The sequence below is a fragment of the Fringilla coelebs genome (genome assembly GCF_963513975.1).
Source record: "Fringilla coelebs genome assembly, chromosome: 3".
In the NCBI taxonomy this organism is placed as follows: domain Eukaryota; kingdom Metazoa; phylum Chordata; class Aves; order Passeriformes; family Fringillidae; genus Fringilla; species Fringilla coelebs.
In genome coordinates this window covers 61,740,079-61,757,647 of record NC_140030.1, presented here as the reverse complement: position 1 = coordinate 61,757,647, position 17,569 = coordinate 61,740,079, and the positions used below count along the sequence as shown (strand labels likewise).

The 17,569-nt window shown below is 38.4% G+C and overlaps 1 protein-coding gene across 3 annotated transcripts in view; it reads right to left on the bottom strand.

Annotated features, from left to right (window-relative positions):
- SNX9 (sorting nexin 9) overlaps positions 1–17,569 on the bottom strand; it is a 59,244-nt gene that overhangs the window by 17,004 nt on the left and 24,671 nt on the right. For 2 of the 3 annotated variants that reach the window (XM_084202330.1, XM_084202332.1), the window contains 7 exons: positions 8,957–9,140; positions 8,038–8,191; positions 6,568–6,652; positions 5,725–5,850; positions 5,322–5,439; positions 2,367–2,497; positions 853–956 (listed from right to left, as the gene is read on the bottom strand). In XM_084202330.1, the coding sequence (XP_084058456.1) occupies positions 853–956; positions 2,367–2,497; positions 5,322–5,439; positions 5,725–5,850; positions 6,568–6,652; positions 8,038–8,191; positions 8,957–9,140 (902 nt within the window). The remainder of the gene's footprint in view (positions 1–852; positions 957–2,366; positions 2,498–5,321; positions 5,440–5,724; positions 5,851–6,567; positions 6,653–8,037; positions 8,192–8,956; positions 9,141–17,569) is intronic. The other variant, XM_084202331.1, reaches the window with a different exon arrangement.

The following is a 17,569-nucleotide window of genomic DNA, read 5'->3' as shown; positions in this document are numbered from 1 at the left end:
GAACTGCTACCATTGTATCCACTCAATATGCACTGCATCACTTGCATAAAGCCTGTTTTGGGTGCAGACACACTACTGCTTTGCTACTAAAAACATTTCTATCCAGTTTATCCACACACACACACAAAACATTATACAGGTTTCTGCACTCTAGAACAGTAAGAAAAGCTTGTCATACATGCTACATCTTCTAAGAAAAATTATTAAGCCTAAAGGAGTGAAATAAAGGCTGCATAGTAAATCCCGTCTTTAACTCTGTGAAACCCAAAGGTTTATCACCTACAGAATACACATTAGAAAGTGCATGTATATGTAATATACACATATATAGAAGAAAGATATCCATTTGCACTTCCAGAATGAAATTTGATAATTTAAATAACTTTTCATTTTTAATAGCCTTCCATGGATTACAGATATTCAAATCATACTGTGTGTACATTACATACAACTATTTTACAGAAACATTGTTCTGCTTATTGGTCCATCTACAATTATCCTAAAGCTACTTGGTAAGTTTACCATGTCTTGGAACTGTTGAAAGATTAAAGATCAAACCACTCTTCCACAGCAGTATAAAACATAACTCTGTATGATCTGACAGAACTCGATCCCAACTAATCAACTATCAACTAACTTGACATCAGGTAGAGTTCCACCAAGTATCGGAGGGGGGGATATGAAAATCTCATTATTTAAACAAATTTTCAGCTCTGACTTGATTAATACCTCCTCAAATCCATGAATATATATGCACACTTAGTATCTGAGTTTTGGATTATCTCAGCATTTGTTGTATACCAGATGCATAATGCTCATACAAAAAAAAAAAAAAATTTAAAATCACCTTACATTTCTACCATGTCCAAGTCAGGAGCTTCCGGTTCCATTGTTGAAAAGATCATGACTCCTACAGTTTCATCTTTTTCTGCCTTCCTCTTTCCAGTTTTCCACTCCTTAAAAAGAAAAAAAAAAAAGAAAAAAGAAAAGAGAGACACAAAGTTTGACCACCCCTCATCCTTCTTTAAAGGCATGTGCTTAAGGAGTGAATTAAATGTTTAGGAGAACTGTTAATCAACAGACCACCGCTGAATTAAAACCTTTCATTAAGAAGTGGAATCTTCAGAGGAGCCAAGGCTTTTTACAGTTTCCTAAAGTTCTCCCCCTCCTCCTTTGTGCACTTTGTTGTCTAAATTCTGGGGTCAACAGACCCTTCTTGTGTATTACTGAGATACAGTATAAGAACAATGATATCCAGCTGTCTCCACAAATAGGACAAGTCTCATATCAGAAGCTTCTCAAGAAGATCATGAAACTATTATGCAATTATGATGCTAAGTTCTTAGTGGTTTAAAATTCCCTATGTATTGCAACATCTGTTCTGTTTATACATCTATAAATAAGAAACTAAGAAGTGCTGAGTAGCTGGCAGAATTATACAACTCCCCACTAACCATCCAACTAGCATTTCACCAGGACTAGTACTTACTATGTTATTAAGCATCTACTTACAGGATCACAGAATAATTCTGGTTAGAAGTATGCTGTTAGTTCAACCTCTGACTGAAAGCTGTTTCTGTGACCTTAGTCACAGGGGACTTGAACCTTGGAAATTTTTAAGACCAGACTGGATAATTTACTTTTTCAGCAAATTCTATGTGTATTTAGAAGTATAATTATTTTGAGGAGAAAGCAGAAGAGTGTTTCTGTTTATTTCCTAATTAGTAACAGAGCTGGAGCTCAATCGTGAAGAAACCATTATTTACTGAATATTTACTTACTTTATTTATCATTTACTGAAGATATTAAAATCTCTTTTAAAAAAGCATAATAAAGTGTGTGTGTGAATAAAAAATGGCTGGTTATATCAGCTAAGGCTGCAACATAGTGCTATTACAACCCATTTCAGTGAAAAACTGTGGTTTTGAGGGATAGGGATGGGGCAGGGGGCTGTTTTTAAATACAATACAGGCACAACCTAGATCTGCTATAAAGTAGCTTTTGTTAGCAGAGCAGCACCACTCAGAGGATCACAGTGATTACTAAATCCAGCAGAGACACAGCAGGGCAACAGCAAAAAGAGCTTTACATATCTTCCTAGTCTGCTGAAACTGTCCGGTGAAAGACTGGCAACAAAGTTACTTTGAAGAGCACAGCTGTGTAGGAAAGGTGTGCAGCATTTCACTGAGCAATTTTATGCCTTGTTTTGATCAATCAGCTGAGTTAGGTATCGCAGCAGTTTCCAGCCCATCATTACTGCCCACAGTGGGGCGGCTACAGAGCCAAACTCTTGGTTTGAGGGGAAGTGCGGGGGGATAGCAATTCCTCAATCTCAGTCTGTGTGAGAACTTTATTTCATTTCCTACCTTCTCATCTCGGAAATTGAGAAATTGCTGGAAAACTTCACTTTCTGAGACAACAGGATGGCGACACATTCTCGTCATCCAAGCTTGCAGCCTCTCCATTCGCATTTTGATAAATTCTTCTTCAAAGCGCCCTGTTACACATTGAACAATAATTGTTACACTTACAGGCTAGCACCTTCAGATTCCTTTCTTTAATTTAAATTGAAACAACCTGCAATTCATTTGGTGAGTTATTAACACTTTAATGACTCTGAACTTACAAGAATCACAGAATCCTGAATTGGAATGGATTCACAAGAATCATTGAGTCCAACTCATAAAAAAATGGCCCATTATGCTAACAAACCAAAAGAACCATAAATTGATTAGTTTTAAATATTGATTACTGAGCAAAAGTTCTGATCCTTTTTAAGACAGCCACAAAATATTAAAAAAACCCTGATACCCACCCACAATTCAAATACATTTTTTTGGGAAAAAAATGAATAAACTTTTGAACAGAAAAACTAGGTATTCAGATGACCCAAGAGAAAAGCCAGGCACAGGCTTGGAATGAAGGCATTTTTCTGGTACAGTCTAGTAAAGTCTTGGTCAATATGAGGTTCAAAACCATTGAAGAAAAAAGAACTACGATCCAAGTTGCCATGTACAAGCTAACAAAGCACCGAAATTAAACAGCTCAAAAAGCATTACAATTGGATTGCTCAAAAATACTTGAAATCACTCAAACACAAATCACAAATCTAAAAAGCAGTGCCTCCTTTAAACATACTTCCATATAGATAAACTGTGGAAAAAAAATACCAATAAATCATATGCATAAACTGGTTAGAATATACACATACATATAAGACTGTATCTGATTTTTTTTGTACTTAAGATATTTTTAATACAAACTAAATAAGTAACCATCTTTTCTTAAACCAGTAATGCATCATCACTGCGTACTCATAAGAACCTTTTCGTTTAAGTAGAAAATGTCTTCTTGAGAGAATCCTTTCTAATTTAAAAAAAATGCATGACATCAGACTTGTAAAGCATACAGTGAATAGGATTTGTAAGGAAAGAGAGATTCCTCCAGGACCCAATGCTCCTGATTTCCACAGCAGCGCAGATGACAAGCCTTGAACGCATGTACTGTTTCAATATAATTGTACTGCACAGTTACTATGGCAGCAGATCTACAAAGTTGAGGTTTTTGTGGTTTGGGTTTTGGGTTTTTTTGGTTTTTAGTTTTTTTGTAAATATGGAAATTAGCAAGAGTAGCAGGTAAACAACAGCACTAATGAAAAATGAACTTTGTGTATGAGTATTTTTCCTGCAAATTAGCAAAAAAAAAAAAAAAAAAAAAAAAATCAAACACTGTGGAAGAGACATTCTATACCCTTCAGTAATCCTTTGCTTAATTTTTAATCTATACAGAAATCTCTACAGCATTCCTGCAAGGAGTGCAGAACACCAGAACAGCAGCAGCTGCAATTACATGCCGATCATTAAGCTTATCATCACCAGTACATCATTAAAACCAGGATCCTGACAAAGTCAGTTGGGAATCTTGCTCTGTCAAGACAAATTGACAGGAATGCTTTTTGTAGACAGTCTTCAGAAAGAAGCCTCTTAAACACAGTGAAAGATAAGCACACTTTTTTCAGTTTCTTCATGTTATAGAAAAGAGACAGGCTTTTTTTTTTAATTATTATTTTTTTGCATGGAGCAAGATATTCTCTCCCTCAGATTCCAGAAGACAGAAATTCACAGGCAATGGATTTTGCCAAGGTGTGATGCCAGACTCTTGGGTCTTTTAAGATATAGTTACAATGAAATCTAGGGACCCCATCATGTCTTCTGGTTTCCTGTTAACAGACATGCACATGTTTAATAGAAGTGCTGGTCAATTCTAAACACGAGGCTAAAGGGAAGAAGTCACTTCCTCACTTTTCAGTTTCCTCGGCATTTATCCCAGCAACTTCATCAATGCTCAGCTTTCTTCAAACACAGCAGAGCTGCTGCATTTTGAGTGATGCCCATGGCCATGTGGTTGGCAACATGCCGATGCTTATATGTTTGGTTTTGGCTGTTTATCTTAGGCACTGTATAATCTTACCAGAAAACATACAAGTGGAAATGGGCTAAAGTAAGTATTTTCCTCCTACACAGGTGTCCATTCTTTCCTTCACATGCATTATAGCATACACTTGTAGAAAGGAAGACAGAGACTACTGAAAATGCATAGGCATTGTCACATTTTGCTGCAATGACTTTAAATGCATTTAAAGGACCCAATCCGACTTTTCTTGAAGTCAGAACAAAAGATTTCCACAAGCTTCAGACAGCTTGGTCAAACTGAACTGACATCAAACCAGAGCAGAACACTATACAAATGAAAGATGCTTTCTAAATCAAGTGTGAAATCAAGCAAGAGGAGAAACAGATGCAACATTTCACTTGGAAGCAAAAGATCCCCATCCCATCCAGTCAGGGGATGTTCCCTTTCCTCTGGGAAGCTTGTGATTATCCAATGCAAAAGAGAAAAATCCAAACAAAACCAAACACAATGCATGCCCCTCCCCTAAAACCCTAAAAAAAAACCCCACACAAAAACATCTGCCCAGGCAATCAGCAAATACAGAACATAAGTAGCTATCTCTTCTTTCCAATAGCAATTATTATCTCATGTAGTAACTAGGGGGATTTGTTTTGCTTTTAATTACCTTTTTTAAAATCACTGGACTAGATAATTGAACCCGAGTTTTGAAGTGATTCTCCTAGTATTGATCTGTTATTATCAATCAGTCATAACAACTCATCATAAGTTTTGAGTGGAGAAAGGTAGGGGTTTCTTTGACACCTTATTTAAAAATAATGGGAAAAACAAACAGTAAGAAATAACTGAACCTTATAAAAATCTGATTTTGTTATTTCCCATTCCATGAATTCAGACCTGGGAATAATTACCTGTTACTTGCTTGTCTGGAAGAGAAGGGATTGGAATGGCTAATCCAAATTTAACCAGAAGCCGCTCATACAACCAGTCAAAGTGCTTGTATCTGTGGTTGACAGACCGATTAGTGTTCTGTAAGAGAAACACAACTCTGAACTTGGACAGGCATCTACACACAGTCACATGAAACAAGCATGACCAGAATGGTAACCACATGGAATGTAAATAAAATTTATGAAATAGAGCCTTAATACAGAAGAACTTGAAATTCTAGAAAAATAGGAAATCCTTGAGGTAAAAAAATATTACAACTACCACTTACTCTTAAAATGCTCTTACCAAATCACACAATTTCTATTTTTATGTAAAAATGACACATATTTGCAAGACAAAAGATCCTGTTTCAGATACACTTACAGTGCAGGTCAGCTGATACTCAATGTAGCTCTTGAGACCATACATTTTAGAACCTTTTTTGGGATCTGCCACCACACAGTCAAATGTAGAGGTAGGATATACCCACATTGGGCCATAATCACCGATCTGTAAGAAATTGCAAATACTATCTTTAAATATGTCATGTTGCACAAGCTGCAAACAAGGGGATAAATATCTTCTCTCTTCACCTGAGAGCTTCAATTGATTTCAGCGAGAGGCTGAGAGTCTGGAAACAGAGAGGCTTCTTGCAATCAGGGACAAAAGACCACAGCTGACTTTATTTTGTGTATTTTACAATTTTTTCCAAATAACAAAGGAATGGTGAATTCTAGGGCTATTTCAACCACATTTCACTAGAACAGCATATAGACAGAGGAGCTTGGTTTTCAGGTCAGAAAGTGACCTGACCAGGAGAACTGAATATTGCAGACCTCTACAAATGTAGCTCTTACATGTAACTATCTAGATAATGAATAGACAGTGTAATGCATTTGCTCTGCATCCCAATCCCAAAAAGGCATATGTTCATCACAAGTAATGCAGATGCAGCATGAGGAAAAAAGTACTGAAAAGAATTATCATCATCACACTTAGGATTTTTATTATGGCAGTTCTACTTCTAATTATGTGTTGAGCATTGGTTTCTTCTGACCCAAATATATAGAGCAACCTTGAGGATAAAAGTTCAGTTGAGAAAACAGGGAAAGGTGAGGAGGATTATAAAACCCAGCCAACCAACCAACAAAACCCAACCAATGAGAAAAGAAGACCAAAAAAACCCATACCACCCACACAGAAAAATTATACACAACCCCAACTTACAATTATGGGAATTTTTTCTTTGGGTTTTGCTAGCTGCTTTGCCAATAGATACTGTTCCATCCCAGGTTTTGCAAATCCAGGAAACCTAACAATAAAATGAAGTGATAAATTATTTCTCCTTCCTTTGACATATGCAGAACTACCTGCCATTAGAGGAAAAAATCCTAGATATTTCTCAAGTATAGAAAAAAGTTAATGTGAATTACTGTAACAATCAACATTTGGCATGGAAAAAGGCAGAAGAATCTTGGCTACTGACATCCAGGTTTTTTGTGTATATCTTGCATGTCTGTGTGTGTAATAGGCCCCTTCTTGCAGAGCAAAGTGGTTATTCCTGCTCTGCTGACCATCATAAAAAACATAACAGGAGGTCACAAAGTATCATCTATCATAACTCTGCAGCCCCACCCTCTCTGGAAACACCACACACACAGATGCTCATGCACCTGAGATTTCAAATTACAAGAATTCAATCACCTGAAAGAAGATCTATCAAGTGCTTCTAAACATAAGTTATCTTAAATAACTTATCCACCAATTAAAAGAAAGCCAAACAACCACTATACTATTCTAAAAGTCTTACAAAATGCCTTATAAAAAGCAAATGGTGGTCCTCTTTCTAATTAGGAAGATAATTAGCCCTTGCGGTATTGCCAACCTGCTTGCAGAAACATGAGCAGTAAAGTAGGACTTATTCCACAGACAAAAAAATCTCTTAAAAAAGCTATTTTTCTGAGTTTACAAGTAAACAATGATGTAGAGGTACTCATGCAACACTGGACATAAAAACCCACTGATGAACAAAACTAACTAGTCATGCAGAGACAGTTGATTTTAGTTAGATTATTCTACAAGGAACCATTATTCTACAATCCTTTTCCATTCTGCTTTCATCCACTCAGAGATTACCACACACTAGCTCTCAGAGTATTGGCAGTTTTAGAATAAACAATTAAGCTGCAACATAATCCTGACAAAGCTTGATGCTACTCTAAGATTTTTATCTATAAAATCAAACTTTCTGTGGCTCAAGAATCAACTTGGAAGATGCACAAACACAGTAGAACAGAACTTTTCCCCACCAGAAACTCAGATTGCTCAAGAACTCTGGGGCAGCATCTCTGATCAGATTCTACTGTATGGACAAGTCATCCATCACCTTCGACTTTCATTAAGAACAAACTGTCGAACACAGTTAAATTTCAAAGACTTGAAGCTTAGGCATTGTGAAAGTGTCATCTGCCTGTATGACACCTTCAAAAATCACACAGCTCTCTCATGTACTTTTAAGCATTCAGGGATCTGTGTCCTGTGCTTGCTTAAGGAATATGCTGAACTACAAATCCACCTTCTCTTCTGCTCCAAAACTGTAATATTTACATTGCTTATTTTAAGGATGTTGAATTTACACATCTTGACAAATTCCAATTCTCTTCAATATATACACATTTCCCCTGCATTTTCCATTACTTGTTAAGTGGTAACTTCATAGCAGCTGCACGAGAATTTCCACGCTGGACCCCCCCAGCTTCTGATGCCTCAGTCTCCTTGTAACCAAGGTAAGATGGTGAAGTTGATTTTGGGTCATCCCAGTCATCATCCCAATCATCGTCATCAGCAGCTGCTGAAGTACAGGAGGGATCAGGGGACAGGGAAAGGAGAAAGTTACATAATTTCTCTTCAAAAGCAGAAGCAGGTACTTCAGCACTCACATACAAATAATCAACCAGGTAAATATATTAAAATCTCTTTCAGCCTTCTATTTTACTATTCCTCCTCAATTACCACTATCTCCATCAAATACAACCTGTAAAGCAGTGCATTAGAAATCCACTGAGGGAGAGGGGAAATAGAAAAAAAAATAAGGAAGAGATGATGGTGTGTTAAGATGAACTCAACTGTGTTCCATATTTATAGACTCCAAGTCAGCATTCCCCAGTTATGGGTTCTCCCCTTAATTTAGGCTGTTGCTGCAAAAGGCAGAGAAGCCTTCTGAAAAGCTAGGCACTTCTTAAAATTAAGGATTTTAAGAGAATATTCCTTCAAAGGCCTGAGAGCACAAATTCAAGGGAGTTTAAAAGTTCATCATGCAAGCTAAACAACATGCCTGAGAATAGGTTATGTATGCACAAGACTTTGGTTTGTCAGATTTCCATAAAAGTTTGAGGTGTTACTGTGGAACCAATTTTTTAAAAAATTATTTAATTTTTAAAACCCCTGCTATTTTAGTGTCCAGCTTTCCCATATGGCAATGTGCTATTAGGAGCCTGGTTTGGTTTGGTTTTTTAAATAAACCATGGTATATAGTTATGAAAGATTAAATAATTCTTACCTCTACTGTCCACTTACTCTAATTTATTAAGGAGAAAAAAGAGCATTATTAGCACACCTGGTCCTTGATATGCCTGTGGATGACCAAAGGCTGCTGCTGCCTCCCAGTTATTTGAAGCGCTGTTTCTCTGGCCAGGTGCACTTTCAGGTTTCGTTGCCCAGCTGTCAACAGCATTTCCATTATCCCAGTTCCCAGACTTCCCAACGTTCCAGCTGGACCAAGGATCATTGGCAACGCTTGCCTAAATTGTATGAAGACAAAAGTAAAGAAGAGTTGCTGAAGAAATGACCAACAACCATGTACTTTCTTTCTGAAGTCTTTCATCTGCTGATAGGCTGAGTTTGCATTCAGCACTTCGCTTGTTTGATTTAGAAGCAGCTGTCAAATCTTGCATTTCCAGCTACACAACTCTTGCATGCAGCAAGCACTGGGAAGAACTGATCAGCTTTCCAGCAATGTGACACCAATACATACTAATAAGAGTGCTTTTCCTCAGGGTAACTACATTATTTGTTGCAACAGCATTAGGAAGCAATCTCACTCATGGTAATTATTTTACACTGATACCTTAGTAAGTATGGTACTTGTGAACTAGTAATTACCTAAAGCCATGGGCTAATCAGCACATTTAAAACCAGAAGTCAAGAATTAGGTTTTTGTAAATACTTATTTTATCAAACTCAGATTAGTGGCTTTACTCAAAGCAAATAATAAATTGCCCATCCACACCATCACTATTGGTGTGGCAGTTAGGGAGTTAAAGCCTAGCCTGATGAGCTTCCCTGTCAGAGCTTAACTCCTTCACAGTGAAGATGGGGGAAGAAAACAGACATCTGCCAGGGAACAGTCTGGTATCTCCCTGTAGACCTACTCTCTCAGCATAAGACTGTGGCGAAGGCACTCACACACCCCCTTCTGCTAATGCTGTTGTGGAGGTGGAAACCTCAGTGAAGGAGTGCAGAGCAGACATGATAACTGCTGCATTTGGCAAGTTCATCTTGGCTTAATAGCTTAGCATCCTGCTCAGATCCTTGATTTTAACAGTACACTTTGAAAAAGCATTGACTAGTTAAGTGTAGTCTACTCCAGACACTTAGTGCAGAGACTTGCTCACAGAAAGAAAAAACTGCACATATATCAAAACCCACACACCCAAAGTGTAGGAGGAAGAAAGAGAAGAGGAAGGAAAGTAAACAAAGCTGAGAAGGCTTGTCTTGTTCAGCAGAGGGAGAAACTGAGTTTTGTAAAAAGAAGTCTCAAATCCTACTGATGCTAGTTCATTATTTTTACAATGAAGAAGCATATAAAAGAAGAAGTGCCTTATATAAATTAATTACTATTAGACTACAACATTTACATGTATCTTAGAACATTTGCCAATACAGGAAATTTAATAAAACTCCCACTAAACCCGAAATTATTATCTGCAAAAATGTTGCATAAGTGTCTTACAAAAAAAAGGTACAGCTACTCCACATCTCAATTTCCTCCACTAAATATTCTTTCCTCCCATTTTAACTTTGATATTCTTAGGAATAAGAAGTCTCCCTTCAGTTTTTCCTCAAATAAAGTCATCTGACAGTCAGATTTCATAGACAGTATCAAATAATGAAGACTCAAAAATTATGTTATCACATAACTCCTTTATATATTTAGGTTCACAACCTTACAGGATGTGGAAATGAAGACCAAGCCCCCAAGCTGGGGAGAAAAATCACCATTCACAAGTGTCAGTGGGTCTCTAGGAATTGAGAGAGAGAGATTACATGGAAAGTTTTTATAGCGATAACTTGGGAACTTTTTTTTTCTTTTTTCTTTGAGAATGAAACTGACACAAGAACATTACTCCCTGAGGCACCAATACTCTTCAATAGCTGATGCCCAGTGCTACTTCGAGCAAATTACAAAGATAGCTTATACCAGTCTGCTCTCTTCCTATCTTCACTGGTATGAGTCTATGCAAAGAGAAATAACCACACATGGCATTAGCCAGAGCTCATTCCTGGCTAAATGAAAACACACCGGGCTGGGGCCCAAGCACATGGAAAATCATGCTTGATTCTAACATAACTTGGAGCACCTAGAAAAGACTAGTTTGCATAATATTAATATACCAATACTTCTGCAATATATGTTTTGCTGATCACTAGCAAATGAAAGTCCAGAAGTGGCATGATCACCAAAAGACTGAGTAAAGTTTTCCTCTTTTCTGTAGTAGTTCATATGAAATCTGGTACATGAATAAATGGTAAAGCAACCTTAAAATCTGCTGAAAAAAAGAGGAGGGCAATAATATTGACACTACTAAAGAATGACTGTCTAGAGCAATCACACTCACAGACAAATGCTGATATACACAGATGCTGTACAGCAAAGGGAAATGTATTACTTAAACTGTGCTCCCAGATGTCTTATATCCATGCACCTAGATGGAAGCACTCTTCAAATCAGAAAATTTACTTCTAAGGTGTCCAAGAAAGCTGTGGGGTAATCTCTTACCCCTAGGTGTATCCCCTACAGGCTATAAAAGGGGTGGAATATGCTATTCTCCCCTCTGCTCCTTTCAGCCAAAGGGGTCCCCATTTCTTTCTGAAGCACTGGGGAAGACAGTAAAAGATGGCTTAGGAATCTATAAATAAAAACTTCCATGGAGCACTTACAGGACCCTCTTCAACTTTCTTGCAATGTTTTCCTACATGCACACATACTGTAGACACTCCTAAGTGGCAGTCAACAATCAGAAAACATGGGGAAGGGCTCAGGAATCAGGCCTGCCATCCTCAAGGTCTTGGAGCATCACGGAGGACCAACTAAAGACATAGCAGTCATTAAAAAGGTCCTCTCAGCCCCAGTGAGCAGTTCTGTGGATTTCAGCCGCTGACAATATTCATACGAGAAGCCACTTTTGTGGCCTAGCTCTGGCTGCATAAACCCTAATTAAACCTCCAGTATTTCACATCAAGCCACATTCTAACACCTTTAGTTTTCCATAACTGAAATTGCTAATCCTCTGATCTCTCCTTAGTCATCACAAGGAAGGTGAAGAGCCCTTACAAGAAGCTGATATTTAGTCAATATAATTTGATACAGCACACCTAATATCCAAGTATTCAAGCCTTCTCAAATGTACACAAAAAGAAATGCCACATCCCACAACTAAGAAATTGATCAGCCTTCAAATTAAACATTGCATCTCCTTGCTCCCGGAGGTACATCAGCCACAGCATGTTTTCCAAAGACTGATCAGGAGAGCAGGGCTCAACCCATGGGTGACTCAAACAAGTACACTGAGATTAAATTTAAGGATAAACTCCTAAAAGGCTGATTTACTACCCTTTTGTAGACTACTAGACTACTTGCTCACTTCTACTGTCCTAGGAGTAAAAACAAGACAAAAGGGCTATGTTGGGAACTGACAACAGAGGGAACCATTGCTGAATGTTCTAAGAGGATTCCACTAAGGGCAGATTCAAGCTCACTACAGAAACAGATCACTACTGGTGGGGCCTGGAGGATGGGAAGAGAAGCCTAGTATGTTTTTAAAGATCCAATAATGATTGAATGAGAAAAAATTCCACCACAACAGAAAAATCAGCTTGGAAGTGGAATGTCAGATCTTTACCAAATGAATAATGAATTAAATTGGAGAAATGACATATTTGCTGTTTTCCAGAGAATTCAAAGCTATAGACAGTAAAGCTAAGATAAGGCACTGAGGTATCTCTCTGCCCTGGCTAAAAATCTTTATTTGCTCTCCTAGCCAACTGATTTGTTCCTGGCAGACTACTTCCTCCTATTAATGCATGCCCCTGATGGACAAATAGATCCATTCTACTGCTGAAGGACAAAAGCCAAAACAAATACAATGTTCAGATAATAAAACTAATTTAAGTATCCAGAAAGACCTAGGTGAAGTGTGCCATCAAAAATAATGAGCTCCAACTGTAAGAAATACACCTTGGAATCTACTCAGAGACAGAAGCCATGCTGAAGCAGTGAGTAGCAAAAGTAAGCCTGATCAGATCAAGGGAAGTTCAGGACAGCCAAAGCTGCAATGAGAAGCGTTATGCCCTTGAAGAGGGGTTTAAAAGAGACAGACAGCACAGAGCAATGGCAGAAAACACAAGAAAAGTCAAGGTGACTCAGTTCAACAGCTTACAGGAATGAACATACCTCTCCAGTTTTATAGCTGCCTTAGTTACCTGCATGGAAACAAAGCCTTAAGCATACTCAGACATTACACTAAACTTCTTTGGATAACAGCCTCTGATAGATACATTTAAAAAAACCCCAAACAACTGAGTATATAGACAGACACCTTAAAAATCAAGTGTTTTTCTCCATGAAGAAAGATGAAGGGCTAAAAGCCTGTTCTGCAGCAATCACAGAAGTCCATCCACTGTGCTGCTTAAGTCAGAACAAGTGTGCACATTAGCAGATAAGTGAAGCAGCTGTCATACCCACAATATTTTATGACTAAGCTTTCTTCTTGGTAGATCGTTATGTTAGCATTGTGGTCCAGGGCATTTCTTTCACTTCTGAAGGAAGGCCCTCTTTTCTATAGTACAACATAAACATCCTTAAAGAAATCCTCTAGGAAAAGCAAAAGAGGAGATGGGCTAGATTTTAAAGAATAACCAACTTTATGGACTTAGACACTAGAATGTTCCTGCAGATAAATACTAGACAGCAACATGAACTCCAGAAGCAGCTGCCAAGGCAGCTGTAGTAATGCTGTTCTAGGAACCCATTTGCCTTTCAGCCACTCCTGTCTTCTCACTTCCTTCCTGAGGAAACAATCATCCAACACCTCCACTACCAACTCCAATATCCCCTTCATAACTCTGACCAGAGCTGGGCTTTGCCAGCCCACAAACAACACAAAGCCCAGACACAACCACTGGACACTCCCTGTTTTCAGCAGGAAATAAATCTAAACCACCAGTGGACCAGCTGAGATAGTAGCATGAGCAGAGCCGTTGGTTTTTTGTTCTTTTCCTGTTTCAAATCCCATTTCCTTACCTATAAGGTTATTCACAACCAAACTGGACTAGGGGCTGCATTGCTTGTGCACAGGGCAGGCACAGAATTTCCATCTATCAATGCCTCATTCAGCACAAAAAATCCATCTTTGAAGTATGGAATGGTGTTTTAGAAAGATACATAATTTAGACTTGAGTAAAGAATACTGAGTGATAGGATGAGGGGAGGGAAAACACATCTATTGTCACCCTGACTGCTTCAAGGAAATTATTTTCTTTTTTAAAAAAAGTTTGCTTAGTTTCAACTTTCAGACACTAAAAATCCCATATAATTTATTCAATGGAGCTCTCTCAGGTTTCTGTTTTTGTTACTCACACCTGAACATGTAAATGGCAATCAAGTCACTTCTTTATATCCTTGTCTTCTCTTAAGCTGATTTCAATTCTTAATGGTTTTTTATTGAAACACAGATGAGAAATTTCAGACAGTTTTCTAAGTAGCAATCACAGCAATGCCAGAAAGAGAAGAAAGACTCCCTGTTCCTCTTTGATGTTGACTTGTGTCATCCAGACATCCCAGGATCCGGCTACAAAGATTAAACAAGGTTTTATCCTTCCTTTTTGGGAAAAGCAGTCTATTTTTGTTTGGAAACAGAGAAGGGGGTGTCCCTAGTTTGTTTTTTTTTTGGTTTTTTTAAGAAATTTAAGAGTGCTACTGCCTATTTTCAGTTTATCACTTTCAATTACAAATGCCCATGATTCTACTTTAAAAGAAGTGCTCAGTGAGGAAAAAAAAAAAACAACCAAAAAACACCATCAAAAACAAACAAACAAACAAAAAACCCCAACCAAACACCTCGGCAAGGAAACAACATATTGCAGTAAGCACCCCGCTGTGGTGCAGGGGACTGTGCAGCACATGTGAGCCACATGGCACTGTAAGTTTGCAGGTTAGCAGAAATGCTAACAATCCCAGGCACCAGTACAGGCTGGGGACTGACCTGCTGGGAAGCAGCTCTGCAGAGAAGGACCTGGAGGTCCTGGTGGACAACAAGCTGTCATGAGCCAGCAGTGGGTCCTGGTGCCCAAGAAGGCCAAGAGCATCCTGGGCACATTAGGAAGAGCATTGCCATGATCACCCCTGGTGAGGCCTCATCTGGAGAGCTGTGTCCAGTTCTGGGCTCCTCAGCAAAAGAAAGACAAGGAGCCTTTGGAGCAGATCCGAAGGAGGGCTACAAAGCTGATTAAAGGAATGAAGCATCTCTCCTATGAGGAAAGGCTGAGGGAGCTTAGCCTGTTCAGCCTTGAGAAGAGATGACTGAGGGGACCTCATCAATGTCTATGACTATCTGAAGGGAGGGTGCCAGGAGGATGGGTCCAGGCTCTGTTCAGTGGTACCAGGCAACAGGACAAGGAGCAACAGACAGAAAGTGATGCACAGGAAGTTCCACCTGAGCATCACGAAGATCTTCTTTACTGTGTGAGTGACTGTGCACTGGAACAGGTTGCCCAGAGAGGTTGTAGAGTTCTCCTCACTGTAGATGGCCAACAACCATCTGGACACAGTTCTGTACCATGTGCTCTAGGATGACCCTGCTTGAGTTGGGAAGTCAAACCATATGACCCACTGTGGTCCTTTCCAGCCTGACCCATTCTGCAATTCTGTGAATCAGACAAGGAAAAAAGCATACCAACACTGTAAATTGTGAAAAACTCTTTCAATAGTAATATTTTGCCTGAGGGTATGGGTACAGGAGTGATCACAGTAATACACCAGTTTAACAACTTCCTGCCTAAACCTTTGCATTCCACTGGGTCATCCACAAAAAAGCTCAACACAACTCTATAAATGGAATTGATAAAATTGCTGTCTTATGTTGATGGTTATTTTTTAATATGCAAATGTAATTCATTTCAAAGCAAGCAAGCCACTGTTTTCAGTACTGTAGAGAAGCCATTGCCTTCTACTTTGCTTAAATGAAAGCTGCTCACAAATTCCTGTTACCAGTCTGAATGCAATATTGTGACTGAGGTGGTGGAGGGGAAAGAGTTGCTTTCAAATCACATGCAGCAACAGAGGATTTTATGGTGTCATTATCTGTAACAGGAACTAGAAGTTACAACTGTAATTGTAACTCCCTTGGTGAACCTACCTCATAGTAGTATGATAATTTAGCATACTGGTTTAACAAGACAAACTGGACCTAGTCAAGTACAAGTGAGTTACATTTCCTGTGATGATACTTCTCCTTTACCACACACACAGATTCATGAGAGAACAGAAATGCTGTTACAGGAATTTAATAACATGCATGTCAGAATTTCCACATAAGTAGAATACTGCACTCTTAATAGAAGCACTATATTTATTTTCTTCAATCTTAGCATTTATTGCTGCTCACAGCAATTCAGGGAGGGGGAGTGGGAGTTATGGTATGCAAATTTAACAATGATAATTTGCCTTTCCAGCACTTCATTGCAAAATGCCTGAAAGATATGAAGTAAAATTTTGGGAATAGCTTCCTTAGTGCTCTCCTTACACATGCTCAACAACTTTTATCTACAGGTAACTTGAGTTGCCTCAGCTCCTGGACATCAAACTAAGTGTTTTCACTAACTACTTATTCATCCTGTCTATACATAAGTCCCACAGCTTTCAGAAGGGAAAGGATTTTGCACACATACGAATCCATTTATCTCACTTTTCTTCTGTGAGAGAAACTATCCCAACTGATTTCACTCTTACTGTTGAATAAAGCAATACAAACATCAGAGGTTTCTGTCAAATGCTTCCTGTACCTATCCATGAGGCCTTGCTGCTCTGTTGAAGACAAAAAACATGTGGATTCTCTAGGGTCAACACGAATCAATGGAAAAATCTGTAATTCACAAAAATGCTAACTCTCACGGTACTTATCCTAAACTAAGAAGAACTGTACAGTCATCTTCATCAAGAACTAGACTTGGCAGTGATTAGAGAATCAGTGTCAAGAAAAGGGAACAAACTCTTCTACAAATGCAACATACAGTTTGGTACAAGAACTATTTCTGTATCTTAAATACAGGGAAGCCACATCTACAGCTCTTACGTCAATGAAGCTGTGATCCACTTCCACCCTGAAACAGAGAGGCAGTAGCCCAATTTATTTTCATTTATACATTTCTAATACAAGCTTTCTATTCTGCAGAGAAGGGGAAAAAAAAAGAAAGAAAAAAGGCTATACTGAGCTCTAGAAGGAACGGAGGAGAAACCACACAAATGAAAATATACAGAATACTAAAATTTATAGCATTTCTATCCTATGTTCAAGGCTGCAGGTTACACAGGCTGTAAACAGCTGGACTACATTGTGACAAGTTGTACATACAGTCTACTTATGGACCACTAATGAAATTACTGTACAGAGAGTGTTTTAACTTCCCAACAAAAATAACTAGCTTGGGCCAATATAGTTGTAACAAAATCTAAATAATTCAGATAAACAGTATTATTAAAAGAGAGCTGCTACTTGTTCACAACTTTTAAAGCGTTTTAGGTTAGATAAATGAAAAAACACCACAAGCTGTGGTTCAGAACAGGGGAAGAGAGATCATTGCTGTTAGAACAGCAGTCTCTGAACCTGAAACACAAACCAAATAAATGCAAACACATCCTTAACTAGAGAAGCACTAATCTTGACCACCAGAA